Source organism: Thermobia domestica, chromosome 13, assembly GCF_964235325.1.
Source record: "Thermobia domestica chromosome 13, izTheDome1.hap1.1, whole genome shotgun sequence".
Classification (NCBI taxonomy): domain Eukaryota; kingdom Metazoa; phylum Arthropoda; class Insecta; order Zygentoma; family Lepismatidae; genus Thermobia; species Thermobia domestica.
In genome coordinates this window covers 94,880,616-94,897,918 of record NC_137466.1, presented here as the reverse complement: position 1 = coordinate 94,897,918, position 17,303 = coordinate 94,880,616, and the positions used below count along the sequence as shown (strand labels likewise).

Here is a 17,303-nt window from a genome sequence, read left to right as displayed (position 1 = left end):
CAGCGTACTTGGATAACTGCACTTCACTCATTTCACTTGGAGTGCCGAATAAGGCTCGTTTCACACTTTCCCACGTTGGTCTGCTATGAGGCTTTTTCTTCATCTTGCTTGCCATTGCTTCCGAACTTGGAAACCAAAGTATATGAAATGTCTCTGAATCGTATCGCACTAAGAAGACTGTAACTTTAGGTACAATGCACAAACTCTCTGTCTTAACAGAAACAGTAGCGAACTAAAACCGCTAACGCTTAAGCTGCAATAAACTGGCCTGTTGGATTGGTTGGCCGAAGTACGCAATATTTATACCATCACCGAACTTCGAGCCAGAATATTCTAGAAACGTCAGTGTAGTTTCAGGAGCCAACGAGGAGAGCGGGAGGTGCGTGAATCTTCTGGACGGAGCCGGACGTTGCGACGACGCTCGAAGAGCGTGGCCAAAGTAAGCAACCACGAAGTTGTGTAGCCTGCCTCTAGATGGCATTTGCTGTCGGTGTACATAACAAGAGAAGAGTTGCCAAAAACAAATCGTGTTATATCAAGAGCTATGCCTATAATCATCGTTAACATGGCATTCCAAAGAAAATCTTGACATTAATTCCAACAACTGAGCTAATATGGCTGTACATTGATTCATAAACATTTTAAAATTATTTACTGGCATTGTTACTGGTTTCTTTTAATAAAATAATTGTATTATAGCCATCAGGTAACTCTAAAAATGACAAGTAGCTTTTCTGTCATTGGTGTTGTGTGTGTTGCCTAACCAAACACTTAAAAACTTTAAGTCCTTTGGGGCAGGGTAAGGGGTTGTCCAAAAAAATAAAAAAGAAATTCAGTAAGGTCAGTCCCACTAATGGCACCTTTTCCGCACTAGCCGTCATCGAATTTCCAACAAAAGTGCAAAACGCTCCACCCTATTGGTTATAGCAACGTTGCTGATTGGTGTTCTAGAAAATTTCACTTCAAGATCTTGAGAAAATGCTATAATTTCTTACAATTTTAAGCGCTAATTTTCTCAAAAACCATGCTGAAGTAAGTTACCATTATTTTGTATCATTTAAGTAGTTTTATTTAGTTTTACAATGCAGTACATCGTTAGATTCTTGCGGACTTCCCTTATTAGTTTAAACACAATTTAAAGTGAACACATCATTGAAAAAAATACACTAATAATAATGGGTCTTCTATTATGGGGAAATGTGTGCTTGTTACTCAAATAATTGCCTAAAACAATAATTGTTCAAATAATACAGGGCTATTAATAATTTCCTCCACGGATTCGAACATTAATATTGAAACAATCATAACAGACACAACAAATTTATTCACTGTAGAATATCTCCAAGTTTTCATAAATGAAGAGCAACATGGATTAGTAGTATATTTAGCCATTAGAAGGCATCAACATCAGCAGCAAATAATGCGGCTTTCTGTATTTTGGGATTCGCTAAATTTGAGTTAATTATGACGGTATAGTATAAAGGAGATTTCGCGTGTCAAGTAGTACCCCCTATACTACGTGATTTACCAGAACTGCTACACAAAATCACGGAAATTATTTGTTGATAACGGCCCTTACTTACTGGAACTGTGTGGCAAGAACTCCAACACAAGGTTGACGTCTACCGAGTTATTGGAGGTTCTCATATCGACCATTTACAAGGATAAAATAATCTTGGAGAAAATTCTACAAGTTTCTATATGAATAAGTTTGTTGTGTCTGTTATGGTTCATTCACTAGTAATGTTCCAAATCCTGGAGGGGATATATTAAATCCTGGAACCCTGTATATTAAAGTGACTTTTCGCAGTCCAGTCAACTACGCTCGTGTCTTCTGTGAACCTTGTCCCAATTTGAATTCCCGGTGGAAATTTTTAATTCGCATACAAATATGAGAGACGTACGTAAAAGTTAGGTCCTGAGAGTCCGGACCCGCCGATTTTTCTACAAAGTTAGGTAATTTTAAGAGTGAGTTTACAAATTTTAATATAATTTATCCTCATATTGAATCTGAACCCTTCGGAAAGCTTTACCCCACGGTGGTTCAGTGGTAGAGAGCTTGCTGGTAGAGATAGCTGGTGCGTGGAGCCACTGATTAGATTCACTATGCAACAAAATTTAACTTTTGTTTTGTCCTTGGGATGATATTATTTTCTAATTTAGAATGTCCGAATACGATGGAAATTGGTTTTTATACAGTTCAAAGTTTGGTTTTGTAGTGAATACGTTGGATTATTGTCCTTTTAACCTGTTTAAATTCCTGCATTTCACACGAATTTTAGATAAGCAGCTACTACCTCAACACTATTCATCCGATAACCGTGGTTCATAAGTTTTTCTCTTTAAAATAAAAGTAATTATTCCGCCAACTTTTATTGCAAATACATTTAATAGTTATGAAGAAGTATTTTGTAATCTTTGTTCAAAATACACGAAACAAGTTTTAAATGAAGTTTAAAAAATGAAAATGAAGTTTACATATTACTTTACACATGTAATATTGTAAAGTGCTTTTCAAGAAGATTGAGCCATTTAAACTTCATTTTCAGTAAGAACTGCAGTTGTTGACAGTGGCTGGCAAGAAATCCATATTGTATTGCGTTCCAATAAATGCTATAACGCAGAACATTTTCATAGCTTGAACACAATCATTTGGAAAACTGTGTGCGTTTTCTACACTGACGTTTACATGGTACACCACTTTCGCGAATCAAGGACCAGATATAGTCCCCCATCATGTTTTCATTGTACTGTCCCTGATAACGGCGTTCAAAGTTTAAATGTCCTGATGGAAAAGCTCCCCATGCTCTTCGGAATACTTTCCCATGTTTTCCTTAAAGATTTCCAGATATGAGTGCAGAACATGAATTTTTAGTAATATCCTGCATCCCGTTCTACAATAGCTTTCTACCAAATTGTCTATCAGCTCCGTATAATTTTGTGCTTTATAGTTGCTAAGAAATGCTTGAATCACTGCCACATAACTCTTCCAAGCATCCCTTTCAATTTCGGTGAGTACCTGAGGAAATACTTCACACTGAACAATCTTTTTCATTTGTGGGCTTGTGAAAACTCCGGCTGTTATCTTTGCAATTTGATAGTTGGGGGAGCATGCCTTTTAAATATGTGAATGCTGCAGACTTCGTATTAAGAGTTATAAAAAACTTTCTAATTAACCTTAACTTGATATGCAGTAGGGGCATTAGTACCCATCGAGGGTCTACCAGTGGCTCTTTCACGTTTTCATCTCCCATCAAAAACTCTGTCCGCAGTGGCCAGTCAATGCGCACCAGTGTCTACTATCCCAAAGGCAAAGGTAGCATAGGAACTCTGTAAAACCACCTTGAAGACCCATTAGGATTGCGATAAAGTCTCCTATAACCTCCTATTGATATTTTTCATAACACAAGACCTGCAATAGAATATCTATACTATTGTATTCTTCCTTACAAGCCAAAAGAAGAGACGAGTACTTGTTTCCTTTGTGGAGAAGCACTGTTTTCAAACTGTTAGAGGAACTATCAATGATAAGCCGTCACTCATGATGGTTACAGGGGGCACAAATTGACTCGAACAAGTCGATGACATTGTTACAGAAGCACAGCCCATCCTTCATCGTGAAAAAACGCGAAAGAGGCTTGTTACGAGATGACCTCTGAAACGATACATTTACGGACTCGTCTACTAAATTCCACTATTTCAGTCTTGAAGTTTAAAGCTCACCATTGGTTTTAGTGAGACCAAGATCTCTGATCAAATCGTTAAGACCTTCCTGATTTCGATAGTACTTTTCTGCTGGCGAAAATCACACGCGTAGTTCACATCTCTCACATCTTTATCATCAGTGTCTGACGAGGCACGTTCTTGAGAGCTATTCGATTTCTCGGGGGAGGAAACAGAACAGAATACTGAAGGCTGTGAGGAACTCGTGCCTATACGTCACAAAAGTAAAGTTTATTCAAAATAATATAGCATTTCTGTCTTTTTCAACATACGCTAACAGAAAATAACAATTAGACTTCAAGGACAAAATCTGTATTACATAGTGTCGGCCAAGTAAGTTTGTGGTGGGCAAACTGAGTTTTTTCGGGGTACTCCCGTTTCCCCCACATTATTCTGAAACTAATTCTTTTTCCATCATCATTAACTTGCCTTAATCATCCGTCTCCCTTAACCTAAAGGACATAATCGTGGGAAGTTAAACTGAAATATTTAATTTTATTTCCTTTTCTAGGTGGCTGCCAAAAGAGGACTTACTTCTTATGTACGTACCGTTTCGTAATTTTATTACTTAGTGCCTATATCGAAAATTTCTTATGTAAGTATGAATTTGCGTATGTTGGATTTACGTAACTCTGGAACTGAATGTAATGGTTCCGATTCGCATTTAAGCAGTATGCAGCATTTCATATAGTCCGGTGATAAAGTGGATCGTAAAACTTCAATCAGTTTGTTGGGATATAAAAGAAAGAAAAAAAAGCGTTACTTCAAATAAGAAATTCTCGAATAATAGAAAGTAATTTTCGAAGAACTACTCAAACAATTTAGCGATTTTACCTTTGCAAGGATAGACACCAACGTCCCAAGTATCATTTAAATTGTCGCAGAATCAACTTTCTAACGAAACACAGTAATACAATACTCTAGACGGAAAATATGTAACTACACATTAAATCCTAACCAGAATGTATTTAGGAAAATGTATGTAAATTTCCTCTAATATTACGATTCTAGGCTAAAATTTTAATAAAACTGCACATATAAAAGAAGGAATCTTGACTGACTGATCAACGTCTAGATCCAACTGCTTAAGCTAAAAAGTTGAAATGGAGAGTACATGACGATTTGTGATGTGATTTGCGGTACCAGTAATAGTCCGGTAGTTAAGAGCCAAAAGTTTCGTGAACTCTGCATTTTGTCACTAAAAGGTCACACTTTGCAACAAATGTTCTTCAGACTATACCGAACCATTTGCGAAGAGGAGCCCAGCTGAAATTCTTGGCGAGTGGCTTTGCCAGGCATGGTTGCATACCCATAGGAGTGGATTAATATTTGCGGAATTTGATTCGATATTTGACATTTCCACGTATTCGCTACAACACAAAATGTTTAAAAATGGTACGAGTTGGTCATTAACTGAATCTACAAACAATATCGGCATTGTTCGGTTTTGAGAAGGAAGTCTATGTGGCGGATTGCCTACATTTGAGGATAGCTCTTCAAATTTCAGTCCTAAAAGTGTTTGATCCATCACACGTTTTGTCGAATTATAAGTAGGTAATCAGAAATCACTCCTCCTGTAGGTAGGCAACCATACATGGCAAATCCACCTGCCAAGAGTTTCAGCTTGGCTCCCCTTCTTAAATTGTTGACTAGAGCCCAAAGAGTATCTGTGTGAAGTGTGATCTTTTAGTCATAAAATGCAGAGTTGAACCCCTTAACCGCCGGACTATAAGAGATATTTTTTGGAAATTTGACATAAATGAGGAGGGAAGGATAAGGGATGCAATTATTATAATATGTCTATATCTCGGAATCCCTTAAGGTTAGAGACAGGAAATTTGATATTTGGACTTCTCTTTAAAATAATTAAATATGTCTTTTTAGCGGTTTTAGATGTTTGATTTAGAATGAAAGAAATGAAATGAAATATATCAGTTTAACGTCCCCCCATGATTATGTCCGTTAGTCTAAGGGAAACAGATGCTTAATGCAAGTGAATGATGGAATAATTGGTGGAATGAGAAAGTGGGAAGAAACAGGAGTACCCTGAGAAAACCCATGGTCACGATGTTGTCCACCACAAACTTACTTGGCCGGGAATAGAACCAGGAACCCCACGCACCAGAGGTAAGCTCTCTACCATAAGTCACCACGCCCCTCTCAGAATGGAAGAGAAAGGGCAGGAGTTGATTCATTAAGATGACCATACGAGGTCTTCAAGGTATATAATAACATAAACTGTCACTCAAAAAAATTCAACACTTTGATTTGACGTTCGATCGTTACATAATATTCTCCTTGACAGATTAACAGTAAGTACTGACTTTCTCAGTGTGAGATTTTATCTTCCTTAATCATAAGAAATTTATCTTGAAGCTATATTATTGGTGTCTAACTATAATTTTAAAATACAATGGTTCGCGACTTTATTACTAACAGATAACAAATCTACAAAGTTTTCCTTTTGTTCAGATATTTGAGAAGTAAGGAATTAGAAAACTACATAACAATACAATTACGTATCTGAGAAAATCCTCTGAACCACTTTCTTTGAATACGAGTTAATTTTACAAGACTCATGCTTTTAAAATTTAGTACACTAACATAATTTCTCATATATAATATACACAACGTACCTGGTAAACATTCCCTCTCATCAGAACTAATGACGTAATCGTTTGAACACATACATTGGTCTCTATAACAATTTGCGTTGTCGATGCATTCACTATCAGTCTTGCAAGTAGTGGAAGATATTACTGAAAAAAAAAATCAAATTGCAAAATAAATCAGAAAATCAAGATCGTAATGCATATAATGTAATCAGACACTACTTGTGAAGAACATGAAAAGCATTTGTGATCATTTCCAAAAATGTGATAGGGATTTGAGTTCCTATTATCATCCTTAGTTTTGAGCAAACTACATGCTTTTTAGAGTTCCATCTCTGGTTGATCTGATGTTAAATTTATAAGCTTATGTTTCGGAAAAAGTGCATGATTGCTTTTATCCTCGAAATCGTGAAAACTAATTATAATACAATATTTAAATTACGTAATGCTTGACATCAATAAAAATATATAGTGAAAAGTTGTTAGAATTATAGTTTCAAAGAATACGTTATAATTGTTCATTATTACGTAACATATTCTTACGTAACAATCAGAACGTATTCATTGAAACTATATTTCTAACGAATTAAGCAATACTTAGGATATAATGTACGCTATTGCAAATGATGCTTAATTTGAATTCTTCTTTGTTCTTGCACGGGTATTCGATTTGATTTTAATCAATTCATTTGCAGTGTATATCTCAAACAATTCATTTTTTAAGAAAAAAAAAAAGAATTTTAAAACTAGAATTAGATAAACTCTGATAAAGACAGTGTAGACAAGACGATGCAAAATATGTGTATAGGATATGGATAGCTATCGTTAAAGTCACCGTTGCCCATTAAGATGTTAATGGATTGACTCTGTTAACGAACTCGGCTGACATAATCGATCTAGCTATCTATCGCAAAAAATAGAATTCAAAAATTTGCATCTATGGGATATAGGCTGTAGATAGACCTGTTAGAGTCGCCGTAATTTGTTAACACTGCAATATTGTGGTTGGTAGAGTCTAATAAAAAGTCTTGGAAACCCTTCACCGTTTTATTATAAAAATAGTATCTTATAAAATTTACAAAGTTATTGTAAATAATACAAAGATAATAATATCTTTTCCAGTGTGGAGACAAAACTTCAGCACACGAAAACTAGCTTCAGATAAAAAGTCCTTGTCAATAGCGGCGTCGGACGATAATTCAAAGGATATCTCCCTTACTTATCGCAGTTTTAGTAGATAATCTAGTTAATGATTACCCCTTTGCTCATTGTAGCCGCCGGGGTAGATAATTATAGGAATACCACTTTTCCCATTGCGGCTTTAAGAGTTGAATTTAAGGATATCTCCGTAAGCCAAGGCGGTCTCAGGAGAGATAGTTTAGGAAGGTTAGCGATCAGCATTGGAACTGATGCCTGTTTCCACTTGAGGTCTTCTTTTATGGATATCCTCTGAAGGGGATGTCCCTTAGAAGAGGGTCGGTCATCTTCGTTTTCCTTCCGAACCAACTTCGTGTCTTCCTGGTTTCCACCTTCCATCGTCTGCTGGTGATTATGTTATGAAGACAATAACACGTGTTCGTGTTTGAAGCCTGTATTTATAGTAGTTGCTTACACATGACGGTATGGTACCTTATAATACCTATGTTAACATATTTAATCCTTTAATGAAATTCGTCGAGGTAATTACTCTGGCTTTTTATTGCGAGAAACAAAATGTAAAAACTTTGCTTACGTTGATGGGACAATAGACAATCATCGTTCAAGTCGCAATTATCCGTTAATATGTTAACGAATTAACTTCACTCACGAAGTTGGCCAAAATAATCGTTCTAGCTATTCGTTGCAAAAACACAATTAAACTTTCGTTTACATGCATGGGATATGGACTATAAGTAGTTACCGTTAAAGTGATCATTATTAGATTCCGTTAACAAACCGAGATAATTGCTCTAGCTATATATAGATCCGTTCAAGAGTTATTTTCATCCGTTCAAGAGTTTTCGTGCAGAGTAACGCAGGGACGTGCTATCAACTCAATCTTATAAAGTATCATTGCGTGATTCCAATAAAGCGGAATTATAGAAGGTTTCAAATTAAGTAGCATTAGTACATAGGTAAGAATCAAAGTCATAATGTATTTTCTGAAATTCTTATTCTAAGAACTTCATAGAACATGGCCTATTTGTTGCTAACAACTGCATGACTGAAATCTATACGAGGATGGCAATAAGTGATAAGGCACTTTTTTATGATTTTTCTCTCCAATTTTTGGTCACGCTGAGACCTTTATGCTCACAAAAGTTCATAACGGTTAAATTAAAAATTCTCTATTTAGCTGTATACATTTAAGTCTGTATTTCGTTTTTAACAGTGAGATGGAGTTATTTAAATTTAATTTAAAAGCTTCTAATTTGCTCTCCTGTAAAACTGTACATATCATCTTTAGCCATCCTTGTATACAAAGTACTACTTAGTTTTATGAAAACAATTTAAGGGTTTTCGAAACATAAGCATATACATTTAAAATAAAATAGTAGACGCAATGAACACCAAAACTCGCCTCAAATACTAATGCCTATCTTTGTGCGATTTTTTATAAAGTGGTATTCCAGGTAAACCACTCGTAAATAAATAGAAAAAAAAAAGTATTTTTTGGAAGAAATATATGAGAGGCTCAGAGAAACACTGTCACATTTTCTAGCTTTTGAATACATTACGAAAGAAGGTTCAACACTTCCATGCAATTCAATGCAATGACATATACTCCTGCCATCTGCAGGTACACTTCCGAAGTTAAATTATCTGCATACTGTTCTATGGTTCAATCTCAACTTATTCCACAAAATAACTCAATTTCACCGAAAGTAGCGCTTACCCTTACCTGGCGCCCGAACCATGTTATTAATGGAAGATACCATCTCAGCATTCGTCTGGAGAAGTTTGCAAATACCCCCGTCAGGATGCTGGCTGCTAGATTTGAACACAGAGTCTCCAGTTTATTAGGTGAAAATAATAACCGTTCATCTACGGCACTTCTATTATGAGTTATTAGTATATTTACACATTCCTTTCTCTACTAAACATCCTGATATTATTATAAATCTTCCGATGAAATAAGTTAGTATATTTTCTAAAATGGGGCATCAATATTATACACGAATTTAAAAAAAAAAAATAAGAAATTATGTTACAGCTAGTTCATTCGTTACGCATAGAACAATTATTGGAATATACAATAGAAGCAATAGTTATCCTAAACTAAGTTAGGGACAAAAGCGGACGTCTTTTAATAAGTATCTCCAGAAAAACTCTCGGAAGAAAATTCGCCGCCGAAAATATTCACACACCAGATATAAGCGCTCTACCACTCAGCCACCGTGCCCCCTTTCTATAAAATGTAATGCCTTTATGGAGTAACAAATATTCTGTGTAATAAACAGGAAAAAAGGAAAACAGTGTTCTTAAAGACGATATATATGTAGCTTTCTTTTATTTTGTTATAATATTAAAATAACTTTAAAAAGCCGTAAAAAAAATAAAATTTAACAGCGTTAACCTACAATACCTAATTAGAATTTTTTTTTAAAGAAATAGAAGTGTTTAAAATAAAAAGACAAAAAGAAAAGCAATGAATTTGATTCTAATGTATTTTACAAATACGTAATTTCACTACTCATAAACTATTACATCATAGAATTACGACGCCGTTTATATCACAGAACGTTGTAAAGTTAAACCACTTAGTTTATTTTTTTTCTTTCTTAATAAAAAGATTTTTGCTCTTCTGTCCTTGTTTTAATATAAAAGGTGATGAAACTTTCTGGAAATACAAAAGAGTAAAAAAATTCCATATCTGGCGGCAACGCTTCAAATGATAATTGTAAAACGATATTGTTAATATAAAACAATAATACTGTACGCTTAGCATATGATTATCCCAGCCACACAAAAGTCAAGAGATGTTGCATAAATGCCAAAAGTTACATGATAGGTTTCTTATTTTTACAATATATTTCGATATTTATAAAGTACTCCCCGATTTAACTTGATCAGATAACCATGAGAAATATTTCAGGAAACCATTCTCCAGATTGCATCACCTTTATACAATTATAGCATATAGCTTGTTAATTTCTAGTGACTTTTAACATGTGTGAAGTTCGTGCTTAAAACATCCATACCCTTGCTTTATATATATATAAAGGTAACCAAGAAAGTTCTGTCGCTTTTTCACCCATCACCTTCGAACATCGATATGTCATCTAGGAAGTACCTGGAAGATCAAAACTATCAGCATTGACGACCTTCTGCCAACGTTCTGGAAGGCCATGGATTCCATCACGGTAGTACTTGGTGGGCCGTGAAGCAAAGAAGGTATCAAGTGCAATTTGCACCTCTACTAGGGATTTCAACTAGTTTCCTCTAAGTGATTCTCCAAGGAATCGGACAGTGCAATGTCTGGTGAGTATGATGGATGCAATAGTGTTTCCCATCCAAGGCGTAGAATGGTGTCCCGGGTCATCCTAGCCACGTAGGGCTTAGCGTTGTTCTATGACAGGAGGATCCGTTTGGGTTCAGAAGTGCTGGCTCCAGAGTTTTGAGTTTTTATTGAACACGGCTCAACTGCTTCCAGTACACAGTTGCATTGATCCTCTGACCAGCTGGTAGCAGTTCCCGATACACGATGCCGCGTGCAGTCCACCAAACACACAGGAGGATCTTCTTCTGGTGCAGTGCTTGTTTCGGTTGTTTTAGAACCAGTTCACGGGATACGAACCAATGATGACAGCGCTGTGGAGCTTCGTATAGAACCCACTTCTCGTCACATGTCAACACCCTGTCCATAAATGTCTCCTTCCTCAAACGAGACAGCAAAGAAACACAGGATCTCCTCGCGTTGCCTTCTGGCCCGGAGTCAAATCATGTGGGACCCATCGACCCAACTTGTAGTGCTTCCTTGGGGGCCGCGGTGGCTCAGTGGTAGAGCGTTCACCTCTGGTGCTTGGGGTCCCGGGTTCGATCCCAGCCCCCGCCAAGTGAACTTTATGGTGGACAAACACCGTGTGCGTGGGTTTTATCGGGGTTCTCCCGTTTCCTCCCACTATCTTCATTCCACCATTTCATTCATTACTCATCATCACCGTCTCCTTTAGCCTAACCGGCATAATCGTGGGACGTAAAACTCAAAGATTTCATTTCAATTCAATTTTGTAGTGCTTCCCAAGTTGATGGAGGTGCTGCCGAATGGTTTCTCCACACACACTGAATTCTAGTACCAGTTCCTTACATGTCTGGCCACTGTTCGCCTCAAGTTCTGCCTGAAGATCATTTTGTACATGTGTTGGTATTCCGGAACGTGGTGCGTCTTTGAGTGTTCCGTCACCGTCATTAAACTTGTTAAACCACTGCTGCACTGTCCGCGTTGTCACGACACCCCCAGCAAAGGGCTGGCATATCTTCCGCCCCGTAACAGCGGCGTTTGACCCCAGTACAGCATACACGCCCTTATGACGCTCTGTGGAGGTTCCATGTTCACGATGCAACTAAACTGCCACAACCAGGTAGCATGTTTGATGTACCCACACCAACAACTGACCTTCTCCTTTTCTCCATTCGCATTCAACTCACGATGTGAGAGCCAGTTGAACACAGACCTCCACAAAAAGCGACAGAACTTTCTTTGGTTACCTTTATATATATATATATACAGAGAGAGAGACAGGGGGAGGAGCATTTATCTTGAAACGCCTTTGTAATTATTAAACTAATCGACAAAAACGCTGAAATTTTGTATCATGCAAATATCGGCAGAGAAACATTGTCTGACGCATGAGCGTCTCTGGCGGGGGGACGGGGGTACGCGTCCCCCCCAATATTTTGAAATACGAAATATTCAATATTTTATTTTAATTTAATTTATTTAGATACTCACTAGCAGTTAGATCATTTCCTTTGATGCCCCCCCCCCCAAATTTTACATGCCAGAGACGCCAATGGTCTGACGTACTTATAGTTCGTACGTACCGCTCCTAAATTTTACATATATCGGAAATTTGTTACGTAAATATGAATTTGCTTATGTCGATTGGTGTCCTCCACATACTACTTACATAAGTCCCATTTCGGTACATGTCAATATCTTTCCCAGTTCCGTACAAGTACCAGATGTAATGAAATGTCATGATTTGAAAGCCAGATAAGAATTCCCACTTCCGTACAGGTTCAATAGCTGGCACTGTTTTTGTGAATTTTTGTTAGTTTTTGAGCAGATGGGGGATATGGAATCTAAGGGTTTCGTTTCGAGTAGCACCCACACCCAATAAGAGATCTAGAGTAGTTTCATTATAATTCCGTCATGAAAATTATTATTATTATTATTATCTGTTATTTAATAAATGCGTGAATGTTTTGGATCTTCTCTCCCAAAAAGCCCTTCAAGCATGTACCTGGAAAGATTGTGGAATGGTCCCCTGAACCCGAAGAGCCTAACAGCTTTATCAGATTGCGAAAAGAGAGTTATCCCGTCATTATTATTATTATTATTATTATTATTATTATTATTATTATTATTATTATTATTATTATTATTATTATTATTATTATTACAATAAAATCTTATATATATAAAAGAGAACGTACAAATCCTTTGTTAGCTCATCACGCTAATACGGCTGAACCAATTTCTTTCATTTTTGGGGGGTTATTAAGATTTGGACCCTAGATGGTTTTTATCATATCACTTTAATTTTCAATTACCAGTGTCTTGAGATAATTGACCATTCAAGTGTCCATAACGTACAAATCCTTTGTTAGCTCATCATAGCTAAATCTAACCGTATTTATATGCAACCCACATGACCATGTCACTCGGCGGGTTAACATAAATGACAGGCGATATAATGTTAACATTTACTCCAATCTTCTATGGTTTTTATCATATCACTTGAAAGCGAAAAAGTAAAAATTATCTAAGTAACAAAGTTTATTGCGTTCCGGGGTGACCCCAGCGAAGCGGGGTGAACGCTGCTAGTGAATCTATATTTTTCTTTATTTACAGCGTGTTGTGGGTTCGTATAAACGGTGGATAGACGTTGTTCGTTCGAGATTATAGAGACAAGTAAAACAAAACCGTCGACTATATATGATCTATATCAATGTAGGGTACATACGATTATTAAGGAAAATGTAAGAAGTTGGTCATGCATTAATTAGAGAAAGAAATTGTGTCAGGGTTGAATGTAGACACAAGGCGAAAATGTTCTTGGTCTATCTAATCATGTTTGTACGGATGATAAAATTTTGACTGAAGCGAAGATATCACTATATATTGCCAAGAAACGTGTTCGTGAAGATGTACCTGTTTCGAAAATATATAGGGAAGAAACTGCTAATTTATAAGGGTAGGGTTTTGAACTCTTAATATAAGTGCCTTCTTTCACGTCTGTCGAAAGTTATCTATATCCAGAAAGACAAAGAGTCAGAGGATCAGCAACTAACTGGTCACACGGCAAAGGTATAGTTTTATCAGATAACCTTCTAAAGAAGGATAATTGTTCCAATTTCTTGCTATTTGATGATGAATAAGAGAAGAGGATAATATCGTTTGCTATGGAAAAAAAGGAAGAGACGTTCTACAAACTTGCACTATCTTCTTTATTGATAGCATGTTAGGGGGTGCAGCAAACTTTTCTTCCAAAGTTTTGTAATTCATACAGATATGGGAAGTTAAATGGAGGAAACTAGTGTGATTCCAGTGGTTTTTGGCCTTCTCCCGAACAAGAGAAAGCATATATACGAAAGTTTTTTTTTCTTCAAATAAAGAAAGAAGTTCCGAATTGGAATCCCGAAGTTGTTAAGGTAGACTTCGAGGAAGCAGTAATAAATTCTTTTAGATAATTTTCTTTTCAGTTTCCGTAAGTGGATGCAATTTTCACTTTAGCCAGTGTCTTTGGCGTAAGATACAGGATCTTAGCTTGGTTACAAACTACAAAAATAAGGTGGAACTGTCATTAAAAAAAAAAAAAAAAAAAAGCCATAGAACAAATAATCCCGAAGAGGATTGGAATAATGAATTAAATACTCTGCTAAATAAGCAACATCCTTATATAATCAAATTAGCCCGTTTCTTCAAGCTGGAGGCCAGGGCAAATGATCATGCTTATAACAGAAAATATCTCAGCTTGCAAGTTAAAAGAAGAAAGAAAATATATGTAGCTCGAATAATAATAATAATAATAATTTTATTTGGCTGCGGGTACTAATTCGAAGTACTCACCAACTACCTCTATAAAAATGGTTGCAGAAGTACCGCAGGATTCTGAAACATGAATATTTGGATAGGACACATACTAGTTCCTAAGTGAAGTCTTGACCCGACTACGCTAGGTCCCATAGTTCTGGAGCTACGGACCTTTAAAGTTCATTTTTCCTGTTTTCGGCAGCCTATAACTCCGAAAGGAGGCATTTGTGCACCCAGGTTGGTCCATACTTTTTGTCTTATCTTGGTGTTAGAAATCACCTCCCAAACCTTGTCGATGTTGTTTTGATATATTGATAAGAATTATACTATATATAGGTGGTAACAACAACGGTAACGGCCTGCTGTAAATGGACCAAGATCATAGAAGATCCAGATACTAGTTCGACGAAGGCTCTTCATAAAAGCCGACACGTATGTCTTTGATGTGATTTATGAATTCATGTCAAACACATTTCGGAGACACATTTGTCGAATCTGAATTCAACGCGAGGAGTTGACGTTTTACGTTAGTAGCAGTCCTCTTGTTACTACCTTTAAAAAAGCAACAGTATGGAAAGCATGTATGTATGTATTATTCATATTCATATTATTATTATCATATTTTTTATATTCATATTCACATTATTATTATTATTATTAGTAGTAGTAGTAGTAGTAGCAGTAGTAGTAGTAGTAGTAGTAGTAGTAGTAGTAGTAGTAGTAGTAGTAGTAGTAGTAGTAAAAATGAAATCTTTGAGTTTTACGTCCCACGGTTAGCCGGCTAGGCTAAAGAAGACGGTGATGAGAAATGAATGAAACAGTGGAATGAGGACAGTGGGAAGAAACGGGAGAACCCCGAGGAAATCCATGCAAACAATGTTTGTCCACCACAAAGTTCACTTGGCGCGAGCTGGGATCGAACCAGGACTCCAAGCACCAGAGGTGAACATTCTAACACTGAGCCACCGCAGCCCCTATTATTATTATTATTATTATTATTAGTAGTAGTAGTAGTAGTAGTAGTAGTAGTAGTAGTAGTAGTAGTAGTAGTAGTAGTAGTAGTAGTAGTAGTAGTAGTAGTAGTAGTAGTAGTAGTAGTAGTAATTGTAATAGTAAGCTCAAGTGTTTGCCAAAAGAACGAAGAATATCAATGATTATTAGTTTTTTTTTTTTAAAAAAAAAAGAAATTGAATGATGATTTTGTTTACAACAAATGCAATCGCTTAGTTTCATTGCCCATAAAGATTTCCTTGCGCCCTTTCCTCTTGAGCTCGTATTTTTGTGACGTAGCTCCATCAGACTATATCTAGTAAAGACTGTCTCTTTAGTTCTGGAGTTAAATTTTCATCCCTGATTCAAAGTATAAAAATACTTATTAGTACAGAAGCAGAAGATATTCTGTGGAGAGCACCTATTATATTTTGTTGTAAGAATATACATGTTAATGTATATACAGGGTTAACCAAAAGTAGGTCAGTAATAACAACGCGTGGAAGGAGGAAAAGCAAATGTGCTGGGAATTGGAACGTGCAAGAAGTGCTACTGAATAATTGTACTGAGCTCAAAGTGCCACAGAAGATTGCACATACTCTATTTTGATTGTTTGGTTGTCATGAATGAATCTGTGCAAACATGATAGATAGGCCTATATCATATATGATTTCTTAGGAATCTCATGAATGTTCTCTTGTCAATAGAATCTCTAATCATGTTAAGGTGTATTCAAGTAGCTAGGTTGTATCTCTTTTAATAATCGAAGTACTCAATCTGGAATATAGAAATATCGCATAACAAAGGATTGTAGTAAATAATAGATTTACAAACTTTCTCAGATTTTGAGTGTTAGATTATCAATATTGGTTCAGTTTACCCTCCCTCCATTCAGAGTAAGGGAGAGAGGGGGAATACCGAACACTTAAGAATTTCGACCTTTTTCTGGAAGGCCGTAAACCACGAACAAAAATTTTGTAGGGTAAATGAAAGAACGATGTCTTATGCTTTAAGCGGATATAATGTTTGATCATTATTCTAAATACTAGAGAGTACATGAGCAGTTATAGAAGACATACCAAAATTCGGATTTACCACACTAGTGGACAAGTCCGAACGACCTACTTACAGTAATGTAATTTATAGAAAATGACACTACACGCTGTACGATGACACTGTATAAAATATGACTCTGACAAAATATGAATATGAATATAAATATGACTGACAAGAACCTAGATGAACTTAGCATATGAATGAAAAACAGGTTACACCATAACGCTTGCCCTAAAGTTTTTAATATACGTCTTTACAGAAAAATTAGACATCTGCCTCTCGACATCCCTGCTTAAATTATTGCGTCATTTCATTTTCGAAATACGAACTCAATATCAATATTTTGTAGTGGAGGAAATCCGAATGGGTTGCAGGCCTTCTGTTCGCCTTTACCCTTGTACTTGAGTGGAATATTCTACTTCCCGCCTGAACAAAGCATAGCAATATGGATATGATGTTACACATTAGTAACTCTATCTTCATAAAATATTACTGTCAATCATAAAATATTATTTTATGAATGTCAATCATAAAATATTACTGTCAACACTATAATGCTGTTTGTGCTATGTGGTTACAACTACTCACTTACCTTTATAACACGAAGATGTCAAATTGTTTTTTGTGAATTTTTCCTAAACGTACAAAGCACCCTCACACTTAAACATTTCTCGTACAAATGC

At 36.2% G+C, this 17,303-nt stretch overlaps 1 protein-coding gene across 1 annotated transcript in view; it reads right to left on the bottom strand.

Annotated features, from left to right (window-relative positions):
* LOC145668354 (prion-like-(Q/N-rich) domain-bearing protein 25) overlaps nt 1-17,303 on the bottom strand; it is a 46,641-nt gene that overhangs the window by 25,573 nt on the left and 3,765 nt on the right. The window contains exon 2 of the mRNA XM_081736116.1: nt 6,360-6,482. Coding sequence (XP_081592242.1) covers nt 6,360-6,482 — 123 coding nt within the window. The remainder of the gene's footprint in view (nt 1-6,359; nt 6,483-17,303) is intronic.